We start from the raw sequence: 18,730 nt of genomic DNA on the forward strand, positions 1-18,730 counted from the left end.
AAGTTTAATAAATAATAGGGGGAAGTGGGCCACCTTTGAAATTAGGACTTTTCTTCTATATTTAAGTGGAACTGAGCTATGTCGTAATTCAATTTAGCTTCTCAATCTGTTTGTGCAGCTAAATTATATCACGATTAGGTTCAATTTTATTTAAAAATAGGTGAAAAATCCCAATTTCAAAGGCACCCCACTTTTAAAGGTGCCCCACTTCCCTCTATCCTAACCTATTGGCACACCATTTAGATTATTGAAAAAATGTAATATTACTTGTATTTATCAGATACACTAAATATAAAGTTCAATATTTTAACGAAATTCCTGATAAATGTTCCTTGCCGAACAAGTGTTTCTTCGATCCTAGTTTACATTACCAGTTCATGACTGACATTACTATTATTAGGTGTAAATCAATAGGGATAATGATTATCCTTTGAAAGATTTTATTAAGACCTATTAATATTCACTTACGGGAAACCTTTCAAATTTGTAAGGGGAGGCTTTAAGGCAATATGGATTAGTTATTTATGGAATTGAGAATACGATAGATTTTCTTGGAGTAAGAATACAATTCCGAAATAAATAAATGGTGGAATTGAGTGATTGAGGGGGCATTTTATAATATAAATGTCGCGACAGGAAAAACATGACCCACATTATCACACACTCGTGTACTTGGTACAATTTTGTGCTCTATTGAGCGACAGGGAATTATTTTAAAATATCTATATAGGAGAATTGTGTGAGAGTCATTGCGTCAATTGGCTCTGATTCACGGGACAATGACGGACTTGCAATGGGTGTTTTAGCATTGATGATGATGATGATCATGATGATGAGGTGGAGATGGTTTCTCAAAGAGGGAGAGAATTCTAATGCTATATAGAATGATGATATACCCTTCCGCGCACATAGGATGGACTCTCTTTCTCTCTAATCCCTATGTCTTACAAATTGTAAGCTAATTGATTGAGAATAAATCAATGTAAATATTCAGTTGTGTTACATAATGGGGTTTTTGTAAGTGCTTTTGTACCCAAATACAATTGCATTTTGTAATTTTGAATCTAAACGTACAATAGGGGTATTTCAATGGTGTTTAGAATGTTTTGAATATCATAATCTAACGTCATGATACAGCGCGTCATTTTTGGAATGATTTCGATTGGGAAGTTTTGGAATCAGTAATAAATTATTTTGTCTGTCAATTAAGAAGTAATTAAATTTTATTTTAATGTATGGATATCTGTTGTTACTTTCTTCAGTGGTAACCACGCGCCGTGTGTGTGATACAAGCAGAGAAGAAAGGATCTGATTGTGTTTGCAGGATAACACGGAAATCTAATTCTTGAAATAGACAAAAAAATTCAGGCAGAATACAAAAATCAAACCCTTTAAATCAATAGAGTAACGATCGTCACAGAAAGTATATAACGTAAGCTATTATATTGAATCCTTATACAATTTCCAAATAATGTCCCCTTGAGAGTGAATGCCTAATGTTATATTTTCATAAATTGTTTTAATTTCGTGACTTGACCTTACATGTAATTGTCCTTTTAAATGTTATTGTATAAGGTTATGCTTTACATTATTAATATATTTAAGTGAAAATATAGGAAGTTTACTATGATTAAAATAGAAGCTTTTTGTCATGTGCTGTGCTGTTAAAATTACCCAGAATTCCCTGAACAGGGATAATATTACAATTTGAGATATATATTTTTTTAACTTTTAAAAGGTATTAAGACAACCTTTTGAAAATTTTTTATTTATAATTTTCACATTAAACACAAAATTTAATGCACTTTTTCGAAAAAAAAATTATCGATAAAAGATTAAAAAAACGGTTATTAACCATTCCGTAGCACATTTTTTTTATATTTAGAAAAAGAAACCTTTGTGATGTTTCTTTGCTAAATCTTTGCAAAATCATCAGGTTCCTCACATACTCTGGCTTCAACACTTAATATTTTTCCCATATTTCTTTAATCAATGTGGAATATTTATTCAGATAAATGTGTAACTTCATACATTGAGAGAAATTTGAAAAAGTTAAAATAACATACCGGAAATGTTAATTTTACCCTGCAGTATTGATCCAAAATCAGTGTAAATATTACCCTTTTTAGGTGTGTTAGGTGTTAAAAGTACCCTTTTTATGTTAATTTTACCCTTAAAAGGTGTAAAATTAACATTAAAAAATGTTGATATATTTTTACACCTAAAAAGTGTTAAACTGAGGAAAAAATGTTAATCGCACCCTCTTTTTTCTCAGTACTGAGAAAAAAGGGGGTGCGATTAACTTTTTTTCCTCGTAACTTTAACACTTTTTAGGTGTAAAAATATATCAACATTTTTTAATGTTAATTTTGCACCTTTTTAAGTGTAAAATTAACGTGAAAGAGGGTTAATTTAATCACTAATACACCTAAAAAGGGTAATATTTACACCGATTTCGGATCAATAATGCAGGGTAAAATTAACATTACCGGAATGTTCTTTTAAGTTTTTCGGATTTTTCTCTGTATATAGATCTTCAGAGCTAAATTATTAGAATTTCTCTATTCTTCTGTTTTTTTTTCACAATATTCTTGTCGGTTATTAATTAAATTTCGGATTTCTCTCAGTGAGTGTACTATTAAAAAGTATTGCTAATGATAAGTCAGACTCATTAAAGGAATATGGGAAAAATATGCAGTGTTCGAAGCTACAGTGCTTGCGAATTCTTAAAGCAGGCCTGAGCAAGAACCGTTCGAAACCGAAAAATCGTCAAAATAAGTTTATCCAAGTAGCGTTTTGACCTTGGTTTACCCCTATTCCTTCCTTGTATAAAGGGATAGCGGACGGTGGTGTAACTGAGCTAGGTTTTCAGGACAGTCCTTCCGGTGAGCGTCTGAATTTGTTGATCAAATCCTATGAATCAAGCACACAATTTTACCAGAGCTTTCGACACTTATCGTGTCTTCCTCAGTGGTTATTGGTTGGTCTTTTCTTTAGAATTTTTGTCACTAATTGACTACTAACTTGAATATTCAAGTACCAGTCCTTTCGCTGTGTAAAAAAGATAGAAGAAAATTAGCTCCTAACCAAATTCAAAACTGATGCATAAGAAAATGGGAGAATTAGTGACAAAAATCCTAAAGAAAAGACCAACCAATAACCACTGAGGAAGACACGATAAGTGTCGAAAGCTCTGGTTAAATTTTGTGTTTGATTCATAGGATTTGATCAACAAATTCCGACGCTCACCGGAAGGACAGATTGTCCTGAAAAACCTAGCTCACCTATTCCTTCCGTTTCGAAAAATATCGTACGTTTGATACAGCGTTTTGTCCCAAAATTGTACAACTTTTTCAAAACGAAGGAAACATTAATATTAGATTTATTGTTATAAATGCTCTTATAGAGTTATTTACTTAATAATACAATTTAAATTTCTAATCATTTTTACGTCCACTGCTGTCTTACAAATCCTTACCTTCTTCTAGAAAAAGATAGTATATAGAATCTTAATACATTTTATCAATTGATATTGAGTAAAACTTTATCCATATTTGGTTAAGTATTCAATCCCATACAATATTTCACTTTTATAATGTTCCCAGATTGGCTAGAGCTTTGAATGTTTTCAGCCTGAAAACATTCAGATCAGTTGAATCAATAAAAGCGATGGAACTATAATTTAAATACTTTACATTTCGATAATGCATAATTTCAGAATATATTTAAAATTACCATGATTTATAATACGAAGAACTTTTTCAAGCTTAATTAAAGCAATATTGTTCAATTTTTCCATTTTTTGTTACTCTAAAAGTGCATTAAATTTTATTTTTCATGTGAATGGTATTTTAAAAAGATAAAATAAGTAGAAAAGTCTGCAAATTAGTGACTCAAAAGCCCTGCTTTTAGTGAAAAGCTCTTCATTGGCAAATATTTGTGTTGCAAATTGAATAAGTCAGGAAGGAAATATGCATAAAAAATGATTCTTTTCAATTTGACCTTTGATGTATGGTAGATTATGCAACATAGATGTATGATACTCTGTTAGTTGTTCTAGGGATTGTTGGATGAAAATGATGCTCAGTGTCATTTTGTAAATGAAAAATAATGAAAAGTTTCCACACTGAGAGAGGATGCTAATTGACCTTCCAAGGCTACGAATAAAGTTGCATTTGAATGGTTAAAAAGCAAAAAAAAACGAAAAGATTGAGAGGGTTTTTGCACAAAATATTCCACCCGAATGGAGGTTTTCTGGTGCGGTTCCAACATCTAATCATTTAATATAGGTAATACATGCGCTTTGGAAAAATTGTGGAGAACCGTGGGAAAATGTGTGTTATTTTTTTTTTGTGTGTTCGGGAAAGATTGGGTGTGTGAGTTAGGAAGTCTGGGACTGGAAAATGGTCAAAAGCGCATGTCCATTGGGAGAAATTCTCTCATTCTCTCGGAAAATTCTCATCGAAGCCCTTCAAGAAAATTTAACCGATTGTACAGAGTGAAGTATAAGTATCCCTTTTCAGTTTCATTGAATTGAATTTAAGTCCGTTATTTATTTATTTAAACTTTGATTTCTGACGACGACAAAGTATTTTGTACTTCATAGAGATATGGAAGAAAATATCATAACAAAACTAAAACTTTTCATGTTCAATGTATTATGTTTTAGTTAATTTCTTCTTGTAAAAATATTCACATTGTTATGAATCTTGCCCGATTTCACAAGTTTGAAAATTTTTCATAAAAATAAATATGCAGTTTCATTGCTATTTTCAGTTAAAATACCTAACTGAAATCGGATTTACTATTAAATTAAAAGAAAATATTGTACTTACTTTCAGTGTGTTGCATATAAAAAGGGTTTATCTTGTCCAATCTGTTACTTTTTCTACTTCTGGTAAATTTTCGATGAATATTTCTGCAAAAAAATCAAGAATTTTAAAGAAAGTAAAATGTGATCTATTTAAGTAGTGTTCAGTGCTTGACTAGTGATATAATATTTCATCTCTATTTCATGAATTATTAATAAAAAGGGGAAAGATGGGGCAGTTTCAAGTACCTTAAAGTTTTGAATTACATTCAAGCTAAATCCATTTAATTTTCCTTGCATATTGGCTGTCTGATTATATTAAGATTCAGCACAATCCTTAATTATTTTAATTGTCACAAAACTTTATATTTTCGGAAGTCATGAATGTGTGATACTGCCCCACTCACCTCTCTACTCTTTGATAAATTTTATCTGATAAAATCAGTGTTAGAATCGCTAATATTGTCCAACGAAAACAGCAAGAGTATTCTACTTTCTGATTTTTAAGTTTCCATTTTGATACAGTAGAACCCCGCTGTAGGCCATCGCTCTATAGTTCACAATTTATCGACCGTTGATTTCAAAACACTGATTTTAAATTAGGTTATGTTTTTTAGTACGCGACATGCAATGTTGTCATAATTATTTTAATATTTTTGGCAAAACTTTATTGAGTAGTTGTGATAATTGTGATCTATAATGAAGAGAGCGAGGACAAGTACCACAAGTACCACAATCGCAAAGAAAGTGGAAGTCGTCGAGCAATTTCAATACTAAAAGTTGTTGACAATTTTAAAAAATGATATGGACTACAGTGCGACCCAAGTGTCAAATCTGGAACTAAATATGGCCTATAACGAGGCTCTACTGTAATGTTATATTATTTCTTTAGGTTTTTTTCAAATTTTTTATAAGTTTTTTTTTTAATAAAAAAGCAAATTTTCCCTTTATTGACATTAAAAATACTTTTCTCTAAAATGAGACATCATCTCATTTCTTTGCATAACTTTTTGGAAAATATGCTTTATTTAGAAGTCAATTTTATGTTTTTTTCTTTTTAGTTTTTCAATATATTTTCCAGCAGTATTTCCATGCTGATGATTTTTTAAGAGAATCCTATTTTGGATGATATTCCATATCATTACTGTTTTAGTCTTGTTGTTTCATGGAAAAGTTATAGCAAATCTTGTTTGAATGACTTCTAGAGTAGAGTTATGGCGCTATTCCAATGAAAACCGAATGAGTTTTGTAGCATGTTATCGTTTTCAAATATTTCTGCACTATTGATATTTTTGGTGTAGGTTCCTGTCTTGACTCAAAACCAGCAAATAGTCGTGACAGGAACCAACACAAAGAAAGGTCAGTTATGTAGAACCACTTGAGAACAGTGAAGTGCTAAAAACCTACAGTGGCGGCCAAAATAATAGAATCACTTTGCAAAGCTTACATTTTTTTAACTTTTGTATTTTTTACCAATTTGTTGATGTAATTCTGAAGTATAAATCTTCAAATTATTAGAATCGTAGAATAAGGGTTGGTTGGGCCTCTAGGAGGTCTCTATTTTACACGGAATACGTCAATAGTGAAATTCAGTTTGGCCAAAAAAATTGTTATTTATGGTTTCTAAATATGGCTCTATTTAAACTTATTCGATTTATAGACCACATACTTTAATTTAAATGAAATTGATCTTATCGTGTTGTTCAAACCTAATTTCACTATTCATGTATTCTGTTAAAAATGCAGACCTCTAGCGGCCAAAACAATACTTATTTGACGTAAGGTAATTATTTGAATATTTCCATATAAAAATGATTTCAACGAATTGGAATAAACAAAAATCCTAAAGGTAAAATAGTGATCTTTGCGGAGATGATTCTATTATTTCGACCGCCACTGTATGTCCATTTTTAATTGGAATAGCACCATTATGCACTATTCTAGTTAGAAGTACAAAATTCGAAGACCTTTTAATTTCCTCAAGGTTCATCAAAAAGCTCGCATGAATTGAATTTAAAATATATCATTGAAATTTAATTGGAATGATTTTCTTCAGAAATATTTATTAGTAAATAGATTACGAACCAAGCGAACAGGAGCTTCGCTTTAACGTTTTTTCAAAACATTCATATTAAACCATATAGGGTAAGATTAGGTAATTCGGAATCATGTCTATTTTGGAATTTTGAGATTTTCTCACTGTTTCAGATGGTCAAAAAGAAAAAGAAAACCACAAAGAAGACGAGGACTTTACATAAGAGAGTACTTCTTTATAGTCCATTTGCCATCTAAAATTATTAGGAAATATCAATGTTCCAAATTAGACATCATTCCAAATTACCCCATCTTACCTTATTAAACATAATTTAGAAAGTTTCAAGCGTGACATTGACAACCTTTTTCTCCGCATGAGGGCACTGTTTTCTCTCGCGAGTGGCGCTGGCAACTGTTCCCAATTCTCATTTCTCAAACTTTTAACTGGAAAGTTCGATAATGTTTTTTAAAAGCTTCTAAAAATTTTCTTTTTCTGAAGAAAATATCCTTTTTTAATTGGCTATTAATATTTGAGTTTCGATATTTCTTAAATCGAAAAGGATATGACAGAAGCACCCTGTAGAGCGGTTCTTGTGGGAGCTTTTCATGTGACTAAGCGGTGGAATCGATTGTGCAGAATTTTCTCTCATTTTCCCAACATTCTATGAGATTCTGTGTGAGAACAGTGTAAGAGAGTGTAGAAAGAGCTTCAACCCCTAAAACTTTCCATATTGATCATGGAGAATTTTATTCGAGAAAAAGAACCGATAGCACACGTTCACTCTGCAATTTCTGGGTGCATACACTGTCAGTGTCTTTCTCTCTCCTGGAAAGTTCAATATAACGGTTACTGGAAAAGAGCTGTGAAGGGTATATTCCAATTTCAATATTCATTTCCACTATATTCTTCTCTCAAGAATTTTCCACTGAAAGAGGGATTCTTTCCCATAAGAGAGGAGTCAGAGAGTGCGAGAGAGAGAGTGTGAAAGCTTTTTCCACGGGCTTGCCAGAGTACAAGTGATTTTGGTGTTGCAAGTCTTTTTCCTGTGTGTCCGAATGTTGGGAATTTAACAGGAGTTAAAACGTTTTTAGGCTGATTTTGGGGTGCTGAAAATCACAATTTTCACCCAGTGGAGGCTCAAAGTGACGTGAAAAGTTGTGGAAAAGTGCTGTAAGATTGCTAGTTGAGTGTGCGGAAGATCTTTTTGGGGGTTCGAGTGGCACTTTTGAGTGTTCTACTGGAAGCTTCAGCAACTCGATTACGTAACATCGAAGTGTGATGTAAGGAAAATTTGACTTTTCCACGAGAAAATTTGCCTTTTTTCCACCCTGTGTGCTTTTTCCCTTGAGATGGGCAAATGTTTTAGTGATTTTTTAGGTATTTTCTGGGGGGAAATTGCATTTTTCTTTTGCCAATGAAGAAGACTTCCGGAGATCTTGGATAGAATTTTCCAGGACGACCGGAGTCAAAGTTAGGAGGATGAATGGGAAAAAATGAGGATTTTTTTGCAGACTTTTACACTGAAATTTAGCAAAAAAATTTAGCTATTTGTTAGGATTTTATGCATTTTGCTCGATTTTTTTCTTATACTGCCTGAGTTTATTGCCTGCATCAATATATATTTTTTTTATAAATAATAAAATTTTAAAGAAAACACACCCACATTAAGCCATGCAAAAAATCATACCAAAATCATGGATTTTATTTCTCCATTGATATGACTTAAGTTACATAACTCGTTAATGCTTTTGATAAATATTATCTACAAAGACTAAGATATTTTATTTAAGTTTATATAGCATTGGTTTTTTTCTCATAAATTTTTTGTGTTTGTGCTTCTTTTCTGTTTCATGTTTTTTTTGTGACCATTGTCCAAAACCAAAAAAAATCACAAATCCATACCCTAAAAAAACCATAAAAAACCATTAGCATGGAAGGACGGACTCGTACCGAGTCGCCACTGTGGCAGCAGTGCAAGACGATAATCTCACTGCGGATGGGATGTACAAGGTAATATTCGGAATTCATTGCAAAACAAAGAAAATTTTATAAAAATACACATTTTCACAAACAAAATAATTTCAAAAGCACTTAAATTGGTTGATAAAATAAATCGCATTTTGGGTGAGAAAGGATTATTTTGCATTTGTACAGAAATAGATAAATTTTATACTAACAAATTCTTTCCATCATTTTGCACGTTTTTCAAACTTAATATCTTCTTGGCATGACAGAATATTCTCACGTTTTGCTCACAATTCTTACATCTAAAACTTCTTTACTTGACACATTTCTCTTGAGGTGGCTTGCAATTTATGCTAAAAAGCGACTTGAAAAGAGATATGTCACATTTTTCTTCAATGCCTTTTGCAGTAATTTAAACTAGGTTTTAATGGATGTTTTTATTCATGGATATATAGTTTTGTGATAAGATTTCTTACCATTGCATGTCTGAAGTGTTTGAATTGCTGCAATACTGTAATTCTTTTCACTCAATTTTAAATACTTGAAACATTGACTCAAGAGCTCTTTAAGTACACAGCAAAAATTAGTTAATATTGCAATTGAGAAATCAATCATTTACAGACGTGTGCGGATTAATAGATATACTTAGAAAAAGAAAATTAATAGCGCTATTCAACTTGACGGTTTAGTGCTTTAGTTCCCTGCCATGATTTAAGACTGCAAATATTATAGATAGTAAAACTTATTTATAAATTTAGATATTTATATTTTTTATTTATTGTCCCTTTGAACTTTGAAAAAAATAAAATAAAATTAAAATGCCTTTGAGCAACTTTAAAATATTGTAATTATGCTTAGAAGCCATCCTGTTATTCACTAAAGTAAAGTACGGATCGTTTCCGCAAAACAATTTTTTATTTGAAAATTATTCCCAGTTTTTACCTATTGTTTTATGCAGAATAGGTTAGGAGAAAGTGGAGCACCTTTGAATTGCGGCAGCTTTGAAATTGGGCTTTTTTCTTATTTTTAAATGAAACTGGACCTTAGGATATAATTTTGGTCTACAAATCATTTGTTAAGCTGAAATATATTATGATAATGTTCTATTGCATTTAAAAATAGGAAAAATAAGCTCTATTTTAAAAATTCCCTAATTCAGAGGTATCCCACTGCTCCCTGTAATGGGCTAATAATTTTCTAATTCATTTACTTTATATTTTGGAGTGATAATCCTGGCTTCATTTATCGATCTATCTATCCCACGCTGCCCTTAGTATCTTTGAAATCGAAAATTCACGATTTTGTTATAATTTAATATGATATATTGAAAAACTAATAAACTTTCTCTTTTCAAATATATTTCAACTCTTTGATAATAAAGGCAAAACTTAAAAAAAATATGGATAGATAATAGAAAATAATTAGATTTCAAATAAAAAAAAAATGGAATTTATTGAAAACGAAGCCACTTAAAAATTAAAAAAAAATATTCCTAAAATTAATAATTAAAAAGTTTTAGAAGAATCAACATAATTTTTTCTGGTCCGTAACATTTTAGAGAAGCTCTTATTGCGCCCAGAAATTAATGAAATTTACACATATTAAAGGTTATGGGATAGATTTTGAAAGAGTTTAAAACCTAAACACGGGCATTTCTTTTATTAGGTTTTTACTTTAAACTTGAAGTTGTATTACGTCGCTTTTTTGGATACGAAACTGTTTATAGAAGGTATATATGATGTATAGAGGTTATGTCGAATAGAGACAGAGGTTCAACATAGCCTTACTTCACAAGATACTCTTGCAAATTCGGCCATTTGGGACCGAACTGTCATCAAAGTTACAGAGAAAATCGGGCGTGAAAAGGTTTGAAATCCAATGATTTTTGTTCAATTCCGTCTGACCAGATAAGCGTAAATTAAAGGCTGAATTAGCCCCTCTCTTTCATACCTTACTTTTAAGAAACTTATAGAAAATACCCCTTAGAAAATATACAGTAGAGCCTCGCTATAGGCCATATTTGGTTCCAGATTTGACACTTGGTTCGCACTATAGTCCATGTCATTTTTTAAAATTATCAAAGACTTTTAGTATTGAAATTTCTCGACGGCTTCCACTTTCTTTGCGATTGTGGTACTTGTCCTCGCTGTCTTCATTATGGATCACAATTATCACAACTACTTTATTAAGTTTGCCAAAAATAATAAAATAATTATGACAACATTGTCGCGTAGTAAAAAAACATAACCTAACTTAAAATCAGTGTTTTGAAATCAACGGTCGATAAATTGTGGACTATAGAGCGATGGCCTATAGCGGGGTTCTACTGTACATCAATGACATTGTTTTTCGATCGTAGTGGTGAGCAATGGAACTACGAAAATTATGTTGCCGGCCGTGTTGTTCAGCTGCCACTGACAAGACAAGATGGAATATTTTCAAAGAGATTTTAATTTAAATTCGTACGATTCTTACTGATTTTAGTAATTTTATTAATAATAATAAAAATGCGTCGGTGCGTTTCGTGTAGGGAAAAATGTACAGATAACAAAAAAACAAATTAGAATCCTAAAATACGTTTTATAGTCGTTTTCCGTGGGTATTTTATAAGAGAAATTTTTTTTATATGATGGTTTTGACTTTTCTAAGGTGTCAAACCAGTTTAAATAAATCATCACTATCCTTATAGCTTCGATGGTTTGCATGATGTTCGGTAGTGAAATCAGGAGGTGTGTTTGACAGTTTTATTCATTTGCCACTAATGTTTGTGGAAAAATATCCAGTCCTTAATTAGGGCGTACTATTCAGATCTTACCATCATCATCATTGGAGATTTCACAGCGCTTAACAACAAGAGAGATCTTACCAAAAAGGCCTAATATAATGCCTATATCCTGATGTTATTTAAGGTCTTAACGTTGAGCTTTCCTTACCCTGTGTCAGACGGGATCTTAAAAGAAACGAATTAGCGGGAGTCTACTGTAACTTATTACTAGGAGATTTCACAAACTGTTTAACGTAATGTTTCGTAAAAGCTTGTTCGTAAGAGAATTTTAAAATAAAAACTCTACCTACGAGTAAATTAATCATTTAATTTCAATAAATTAAATGAGCTAGAGTTTTACAGATTTAAATCCTTTTGTGGATCAGCAAATAATGCGTTATCACGGAGAATTTTTCTCATGGTCGCCTGCTATAAAGAGAAATTATTAAGTGACCCTGCCATAGTTCAATTTAGTAGCAAAAAGGACGTGCTATAAAATTTTAAGGTTAGGACAATAATGTTTATATGGGACAATTACTTTTCAGATGGACCCCTGAATAAAAAAAAGAAAATGTTTATAAAGATTCCAAATTTTATTACGCATGATGAAATTGCAAATTTACATACTGAGTTTCAATTCATCATGCTTTATATTCTTTTTTAAATACTTTAGTCCCATTGCGTTATTTGATTGGGCAGATCTTGAGAGCATCTTTAAGGCTTTCAAAGGTATAGAGCGCATTGTAATGGCCAGTATATTAACTGTAATAAGGGCAAATTTTCTTCTTTAAATAGAGTTTAGTAATTATTTCATTAAAATTGTGAATTAAATTCGAGTTTAATAAATTTGCACACGTCTGTATATTGTACTAATCTCTGCGAAACACTGGTAAGCTTTAGATAAAAAATGCTTTTTTCAATTTTAAATTTTTAAAATAACTATCTCCAATTTTCTTAGTGTACAATAACTGTAGTCCAACTTCAATTCCTTCGCTAAATCTGCGAAAAATGCTCATCTCACCTTGTACTTGAAATGTATTGAATATTAGCTTTTAAGTGAAAAGAGAACAGCAAATTTTGAAACGTTTTCCCTTACAACTTTTTTTCATTTGAAAAGTTTGAGCATGCTAATGAAAATAAAAGCTGAAAATTCCAAAATAAAGTTTTCTATTTGCTATTTTTAGCTGCAATACTGGTAAAATTTATTTGAGTTTTGAATTGTGGTTAGAAGGGCAGTTTTCTGTACGATTGAAACTATTTCTTTCAATCACTGTAATCCGTATACTAACTAAAGAGAGTTTGAAGTAGCCTTGAAATGGCGAAAAAGGTATGTTTCAATGTGTAAATAGTTCATTAAATTTATTTATAATGGTATGTTTGGTGGTATAAATGAGAAGAGGAAGGAAATATTACAAAATCTAATACTAATTAATAAAATATTGGGTATAGCTTCTTCCTCTGTTTGGTGTTCTATTTTTTCCTTGATTTTATATGGTTTTTTTTCTACTAAAAATTGGAATCAATGAGCAATTTTTTGCAGGATGGAATATTAAAATAAATTTTAAAGTAAACTTTTATCTCTTGAAATAATACTCCAAAAATCACACTTGGCGTCTATTTTATGGGGTTTTTCAAGTTAAGTGATGGTCAGAGCTTTAAAGCAAACAAATGGTTGAGAGAAAGAAAAACACTGCGATGTTATCAATTTAATCAGTCATATTTTTACAATTCTGTCTCTGGCTCTTCTACACAGCATTTTAAACGAATAAAATTGTGTCTTTGATATCACAGTGGAATTAGTAGATAGTAGCTTTATAAAGGCCATCTATAGAATCGCAAACCTTTCAGTTGCATTTTATTCTTCATACAGCTCAAATCGATATTATTTTTCGTTTTTTTTTTTTTAATCTGTGTTTTTTAGTATTAGAAATAATTCCAACTGGAAATTGCTCATTGGATTAAAATTATATATTCTTCTTTTCCAATTTGGTGTGTTTTAGTATCAGTACTAAAGTGATTTTGTGAAGAGTTTTTATTTTTTGTGGTGAATGAATCTCCGCTTTCCCAAATAATTTAAATATGATATAATATCAACCTCTATTCTGCATACCGAGATCAAGATGAAGTTTTAATATGGAAATGCATAGAATATTAAATGAACTCTAAAGAAAATTTTAATAAACTAGCAAAGACTATCCAGTAATTCAATTATACAAAAGAGAGTAGAATCTATTCTGCAAAATGAGAACATAAATTTTTAATGCAGGAGTGGATAAAACATCAAATAACCTTAACAAGGATTTCAATAAATAACTGTCAAAGTCTTCGAAAGAAATGGACATTAATAATTCATTTCATTCTTTCTTGAAGTTATAGTTTATTTAAAGTGGAAGTGTAGTAGAAATGGAGGAAGATCCAAAAGAAAATTAATAAAAAAAGACAGTTCACTGACCAAATCGGTTTTAGATGAGTTTTTTTTAAATGTGTTTTTCTATTCTATTTCTTCTAGTTTTTTTTTTAAATCATCAATCTATTACTTGATTCATTAGTACACCGAAGCATTTTTTTTAATGAACAATCATGGTAGATAGGGGGAAATGGGGCGCCTTTGAATTGCTACAGCTTTAAAATTGGGTTTTTTCTCCTATTTTTAAATGACACTGAACTTTAGATATAATTTAGCTCAAAAAACCAAATCCGAAGATGAATTATATCATAATAAGGATCAATTGCATTAAAAAAATAGGAGGAAAAAGCTTAATTTTAAAGCTGCCCCATTTCAAAAGTGCCCCACTTCCGTCTAATAACCTAGCGAGTATCAAATGCTAACCGATTTCAATTCAGCGGAAAATACTCTGCTAACCTTAAACAAAAATTCGCGAGGCAGTGCCATTTCCATATATTTGGTTAGCACTTTTTGTTCGGCGACTGCTGACTGGTCAGCACATTTTTGCTTATGGATTCAACAAAAATATGCTGATCACGCACCTTTTTTCAGCTAACTGTGCTCGCTGCGGACTTTCCCTAAAAACCGCAAGTTAATACCTCCAACCATTCTCTATCCAGTAGAGGAATTCTGTAACGGTATGACAATGTCGTACACTGAGAGAAAAACGGGGGTTCGATTAACTTTTTTTGCTCATAACTTTAACACTTTTTAGGTGTAAAAATATATCAACATTTTTTAATGTTAATTTTACACCTTTTTGAGGGTAAAAATAACATGAAAAAAGGTAACTTTAACCCCTAATACACCTAAAAAGCATAATATTTACACAGATTTCGGATCAATACTGCAAGGTAAAATAAATATTTCCGGAGTGTTATTTTAACTTTTTCGGATTTCTCTCAGTGTATGACAAATTTGATGTTTTTCTGTCGTGAATTTAGAAAGAACTAATCGAAAATCCGATTCACATCAGTTACTAAGAGCTTCAGAGAACTGTTTACCGTGGCCATTCGATTCTCACTGGGCTTCAATGTTGTCCTGCTCCGGTAGGTGAATTCTGTAGCAGTATGACAACGTCATACGACAAATTTTCATGGTAAATTTTGGAGTAGAGCAACATTAAAACCTAGTGAGCATCTAATGGCCATTGTAAGGAGCTCTTTGAATCTTTCAGTAATTAATGTGAGACGGATTTTAAATTAGTTCTTCCGAATTTACCACATAAAAAATTAAATTTGTCATATGACATTCTCATTCATATTATTACAGAATTCCGAAAGGACTACGGAGAAAGTATAAGTAAATTCACAAAGAATAATTTTTAGTGATCGCTTAAAAAGTTTCTAAAGATTTTTCGACAGTGTACTATCAGCAATTTAGTTTTGATTAACAATGCATAATTTTCTAAAGTTGTAAATTTGAAAATGTGACTTATGACTGTGAAATGGTCAATAAAATAAGCTATTTCTGTCAGTCACAAAATAAGCCAAAAATTTATTGAAAGTGCGCTGCAGGTGTTAAGATATTTTAGTAAAATCCGGTTTTGATTTACTTATTCTTTGTGAAGAATATTTATTATTTCTAATGTGTTAATGGTTGTTATTTTAAGTGGTTACATGGGTAAAAAAAGGTAAAAAAGATTAAGAAAAACAGGGGTGACATTATAACTTCTTTTGGATACTATCGAGTGTCGATCGTGAAAAATTTAAATGATTGCCTCACTTTTTGTAGCAATCATTTAAGACAGTCAAATTGAATGGTTCAATAATGTTTAAAACTGTATCATTCACTAAATCTAACAGATACAGAATTAAAGATTCGATAGTATCGAAAAGTTATTATCCTACTTCGGCATATCGCTCCTTGGAAATTACAAGGCGCCAACTAATTTTCGGCCATTTTGCAGGAGACAGCATGAAAGATTCAACTTTGTGTAAATAAGTATCTCAATTTTATGACTGAACAAAAATAAGTTATTTCTTTTCAATTTGTATTAGCACTAATATAAACATAGAAACTTTTATATTTTTACCTTTCAAAATATGTTTTTTAAAGAGTTAGCTCCTTGTCGTTCTAAATGATGTGCAAATTTTGCTGAAATTAGAATGACAAGGGATCAACTTGCTTGAGTTAGTCCCCTGTTTCACAAAAATTTGAACGATGAATATATGTATTTTGTGCCCCTTTACTTAAAACAAAATTATGAAAGTAATCGAAAAGATTAAAATTTTGAAAAACTTTTCTAATATCGAAATATAATGACTTATATCATCTGAAAATTTATTAAATTGTCTTTCTAAGTGCATTAGAATCTCAAAATCGCAAAAAAGTGAGTTGGCCCCTTGTAATTTCCAAGGAGCAATATTTTCTCATTTTTTTCAATATGATAATGAAAAATTATCTAATTTAGGCTCTTTTGCATATAAAAGTATAACATTTAAACAATATGTTCTGAAATTTTCATTTAAAAATTAAAAAAAAAAAGAAATACAGCCGTTGAAGTCTGACTTTTAAAGACTTTTTTCTGGAAAAACAAACACTTCAGTGAGCAAGAAAATACTTGAAAGAAATTAAATTTAGATTCTTCGGAGCATTGTAAGTGAAGTTTGTATCTACCATGAAGTTTAGATCGTTCCCCGATAAAAAAAAATAAAAATTGTTCCTTGATATTTACTAATTACTTTTTGCAACATATGTTTCTTTAGTAACAAATGCAAGAGAGACGTTTTGCAAAATTAATTTTAAGAACAACTAATAATTTAAAAAAAAAAATGGGGTGACGATCATGGTCAATACATGCTTCACTATACCTTACAAGAAATTACCATTTTCTATGTATTTTACGCCATGTTTTGTTTTATAATATTAAGTTTTGATCAAGAAATTTTAAATTCTTTGTTCGGGGACTACTTTAACTCATTTGCGAAAAGTAAATATTTAGTTTTTTTTTTTATTTTAGATGAATCGACTCAGTGATCTTGCTCACCGAAAATTGAGTTTTTTCTTCAAAAAAGGTCTTCGAAAATTAGGTCCAAGCGGCTGATTTTAAAATGAAAATTTCAGAAAATATAGCTTGAATGTTGTATTTTAATAATTTTTTATTACATTGAAAAACAATTTAGAGAAAATATGCTGTTTTTTTTAAAATTTTTTTTGACTCACGTAACCCATTAAATAATTACTGATCAGTAATGATTATTTTTAGTTAATAAGTAAATTTTTGTTTATAAAACCTCAAGTATTTAGCCAGTAATAACTACGTTCAGTTGAATCCCAAATTAATTAATTATATATGTAAATCAGTATTAACGTCGTATACGGTCAGTTAAAGATATAATGTTTATTTATTAAAGTTAACTATTTGACTGATCAGATCAAAACTTTTTTTGGACTTAAAGTCTTGATTTGTATTCTAACTAAGATGAATGATTTGTTCCATAGATCCGGGTGATTTTGTCCTCCTGCTCTTAGTAAGGTTTTCCTTAATTCTATCACTTAAAAATGGTCTTCATCGATCGGGCATGGTTGATCGAATTGGTGAAGATTTACCGTAAGTGTTAGAGTGAAAGTAAGTGCTAGAGTTAAAGGAAAGCTTACGAACAGCAGGAGTGCATAGTTATCCGAATTTATGGTATTAGGAAGTATCAAATTTCTTTAAAGCTTTGAGTATTTTGAAGATTATTTAATTTTAGATAAAAAAAGTTACAGAAATTTGATTTTTTTTTAAATAAAAATATCGGAGAATAAGAAATGGTTTGAAAGATCCATTTGAAGAATTCAATATTAAAGATTTATCCCAGGATTTAGCGATTTTGCTCTACACACTGAGAAAAAAAGAGGGTGCGATTAACTTTTTTTCCTCAGAACTTTAACACTTTTCAGGTGTAAAAATATATCAACATTTTTTAATGTTAATTTTACACCTTTTTAAGTGTAAAATTAACGTGAAAAGGGATTAATTTAATCACTAATACACTTAAAAAGGGTAATATTTACACCGATTTCGGATCAATAATGCAGGGTAAAATTCCGCCAACATTCCGGAAGTGTTAATTTTACCCTGCATTATTGATCCGAAATCGGTGTAAATATTATTCTTTTTAGGTGTATTGGGTGTTAAAGTTACCCTTCTTTCATGTTGATTTTACCCTTAAAAGGTGTAAAATTAACATTAAAAATGTTGATATATTTTTACACTTAAAAAGTGTTAAAGTTATGAGGAAAACAAGTTAATCGCAGCCTCTTTTTTTTCTTAGCTTCATGTCTACTACTGCCCCAGTTTCCCTCAATAATTTTTATATTATATAATTAATTTTATCCCTTTCTTACTTTGAGACTTGACAGTTTTTTTGTTGTTGAAAATCTTGCCGGAGTAAATTCCAGTTTTTTTTATCTTCATCTGGTTATCGTGTTTGGCAGAATAGAGGTCAATGTCTTTCAATTGTGGGATTGATAATAAATCTCCAATTTGTTTCTTTCCTAATTTGATAATCTCCAGTCTCGGCGCAAAATGGCGAAGGCAGCAAAGAAGGCGAAAGGAGATAATTTGGATGATTTGAAACAAGAATTAGATATCGATTATCACAAAATCTCTCCCGAAGAACTCTATCAGAGATTTCAAACACATCCAGAAAATGTAAGTGGAATGGAGGATGAAGGGTAAATGGGGTAAATGGAGGGCTTAGGGATTAATAATTTTTCGCTAAT

General features: G+C 30.8%; 1 protein-coding gene across 13 annotated transcripts in view; it reads left to right on the top strand.

The window, feature by feature from the left end:
* LOC129798181 (sodium/potassium-transporting ATPase subunit alpha) overlaps positions 1-18,730 on the top strand; it is a 128,530-nt gene that overhangs the window by 53,374 nt on the left and 56,426 nt on the right. For 6 of the 13 annotated variants that reach the window (XM_055841193.1, XM_055841194.1, XM_055841195.1 and 3 more), the window contains 2 exons: positions 8,775-8,855; positions 18,522-18,659. In XM_055841193.1, the coding sequence (XP_055697168.1) occupies positions 8,775-8,855; positions 18,522-18,659 (219 nt within the window). Of the gene's footprint in view, positions 1-1,262; positions 1,433-7,881; positions 8,126-8,774; positions 8,856-13,474; positions 13,619-18,521; positions 18,660-18,730 lie in introns of those variants that run through there. The other 7 variants (XM_055841199.1, XM_055841198.1, XM_055841201.1 and 4 more) reach the window with 5 other exon arrangements.

The sequence above is a fragment of the Phlebotomus papatasi genome, chromosome 1, assembly GCF_024763615.1.
Source record: "Phlebotomus papatasi isolate M1 chromosome 1, Ppap_2.1, whole genome shotgun sequence".
NCBI classification, from domain to species: Eukaryota; Metazoa; Arthropoda; class Insecta; order Diptera; family Psychodidae; genus Phlebotomus; species Phlebotomus papatasi.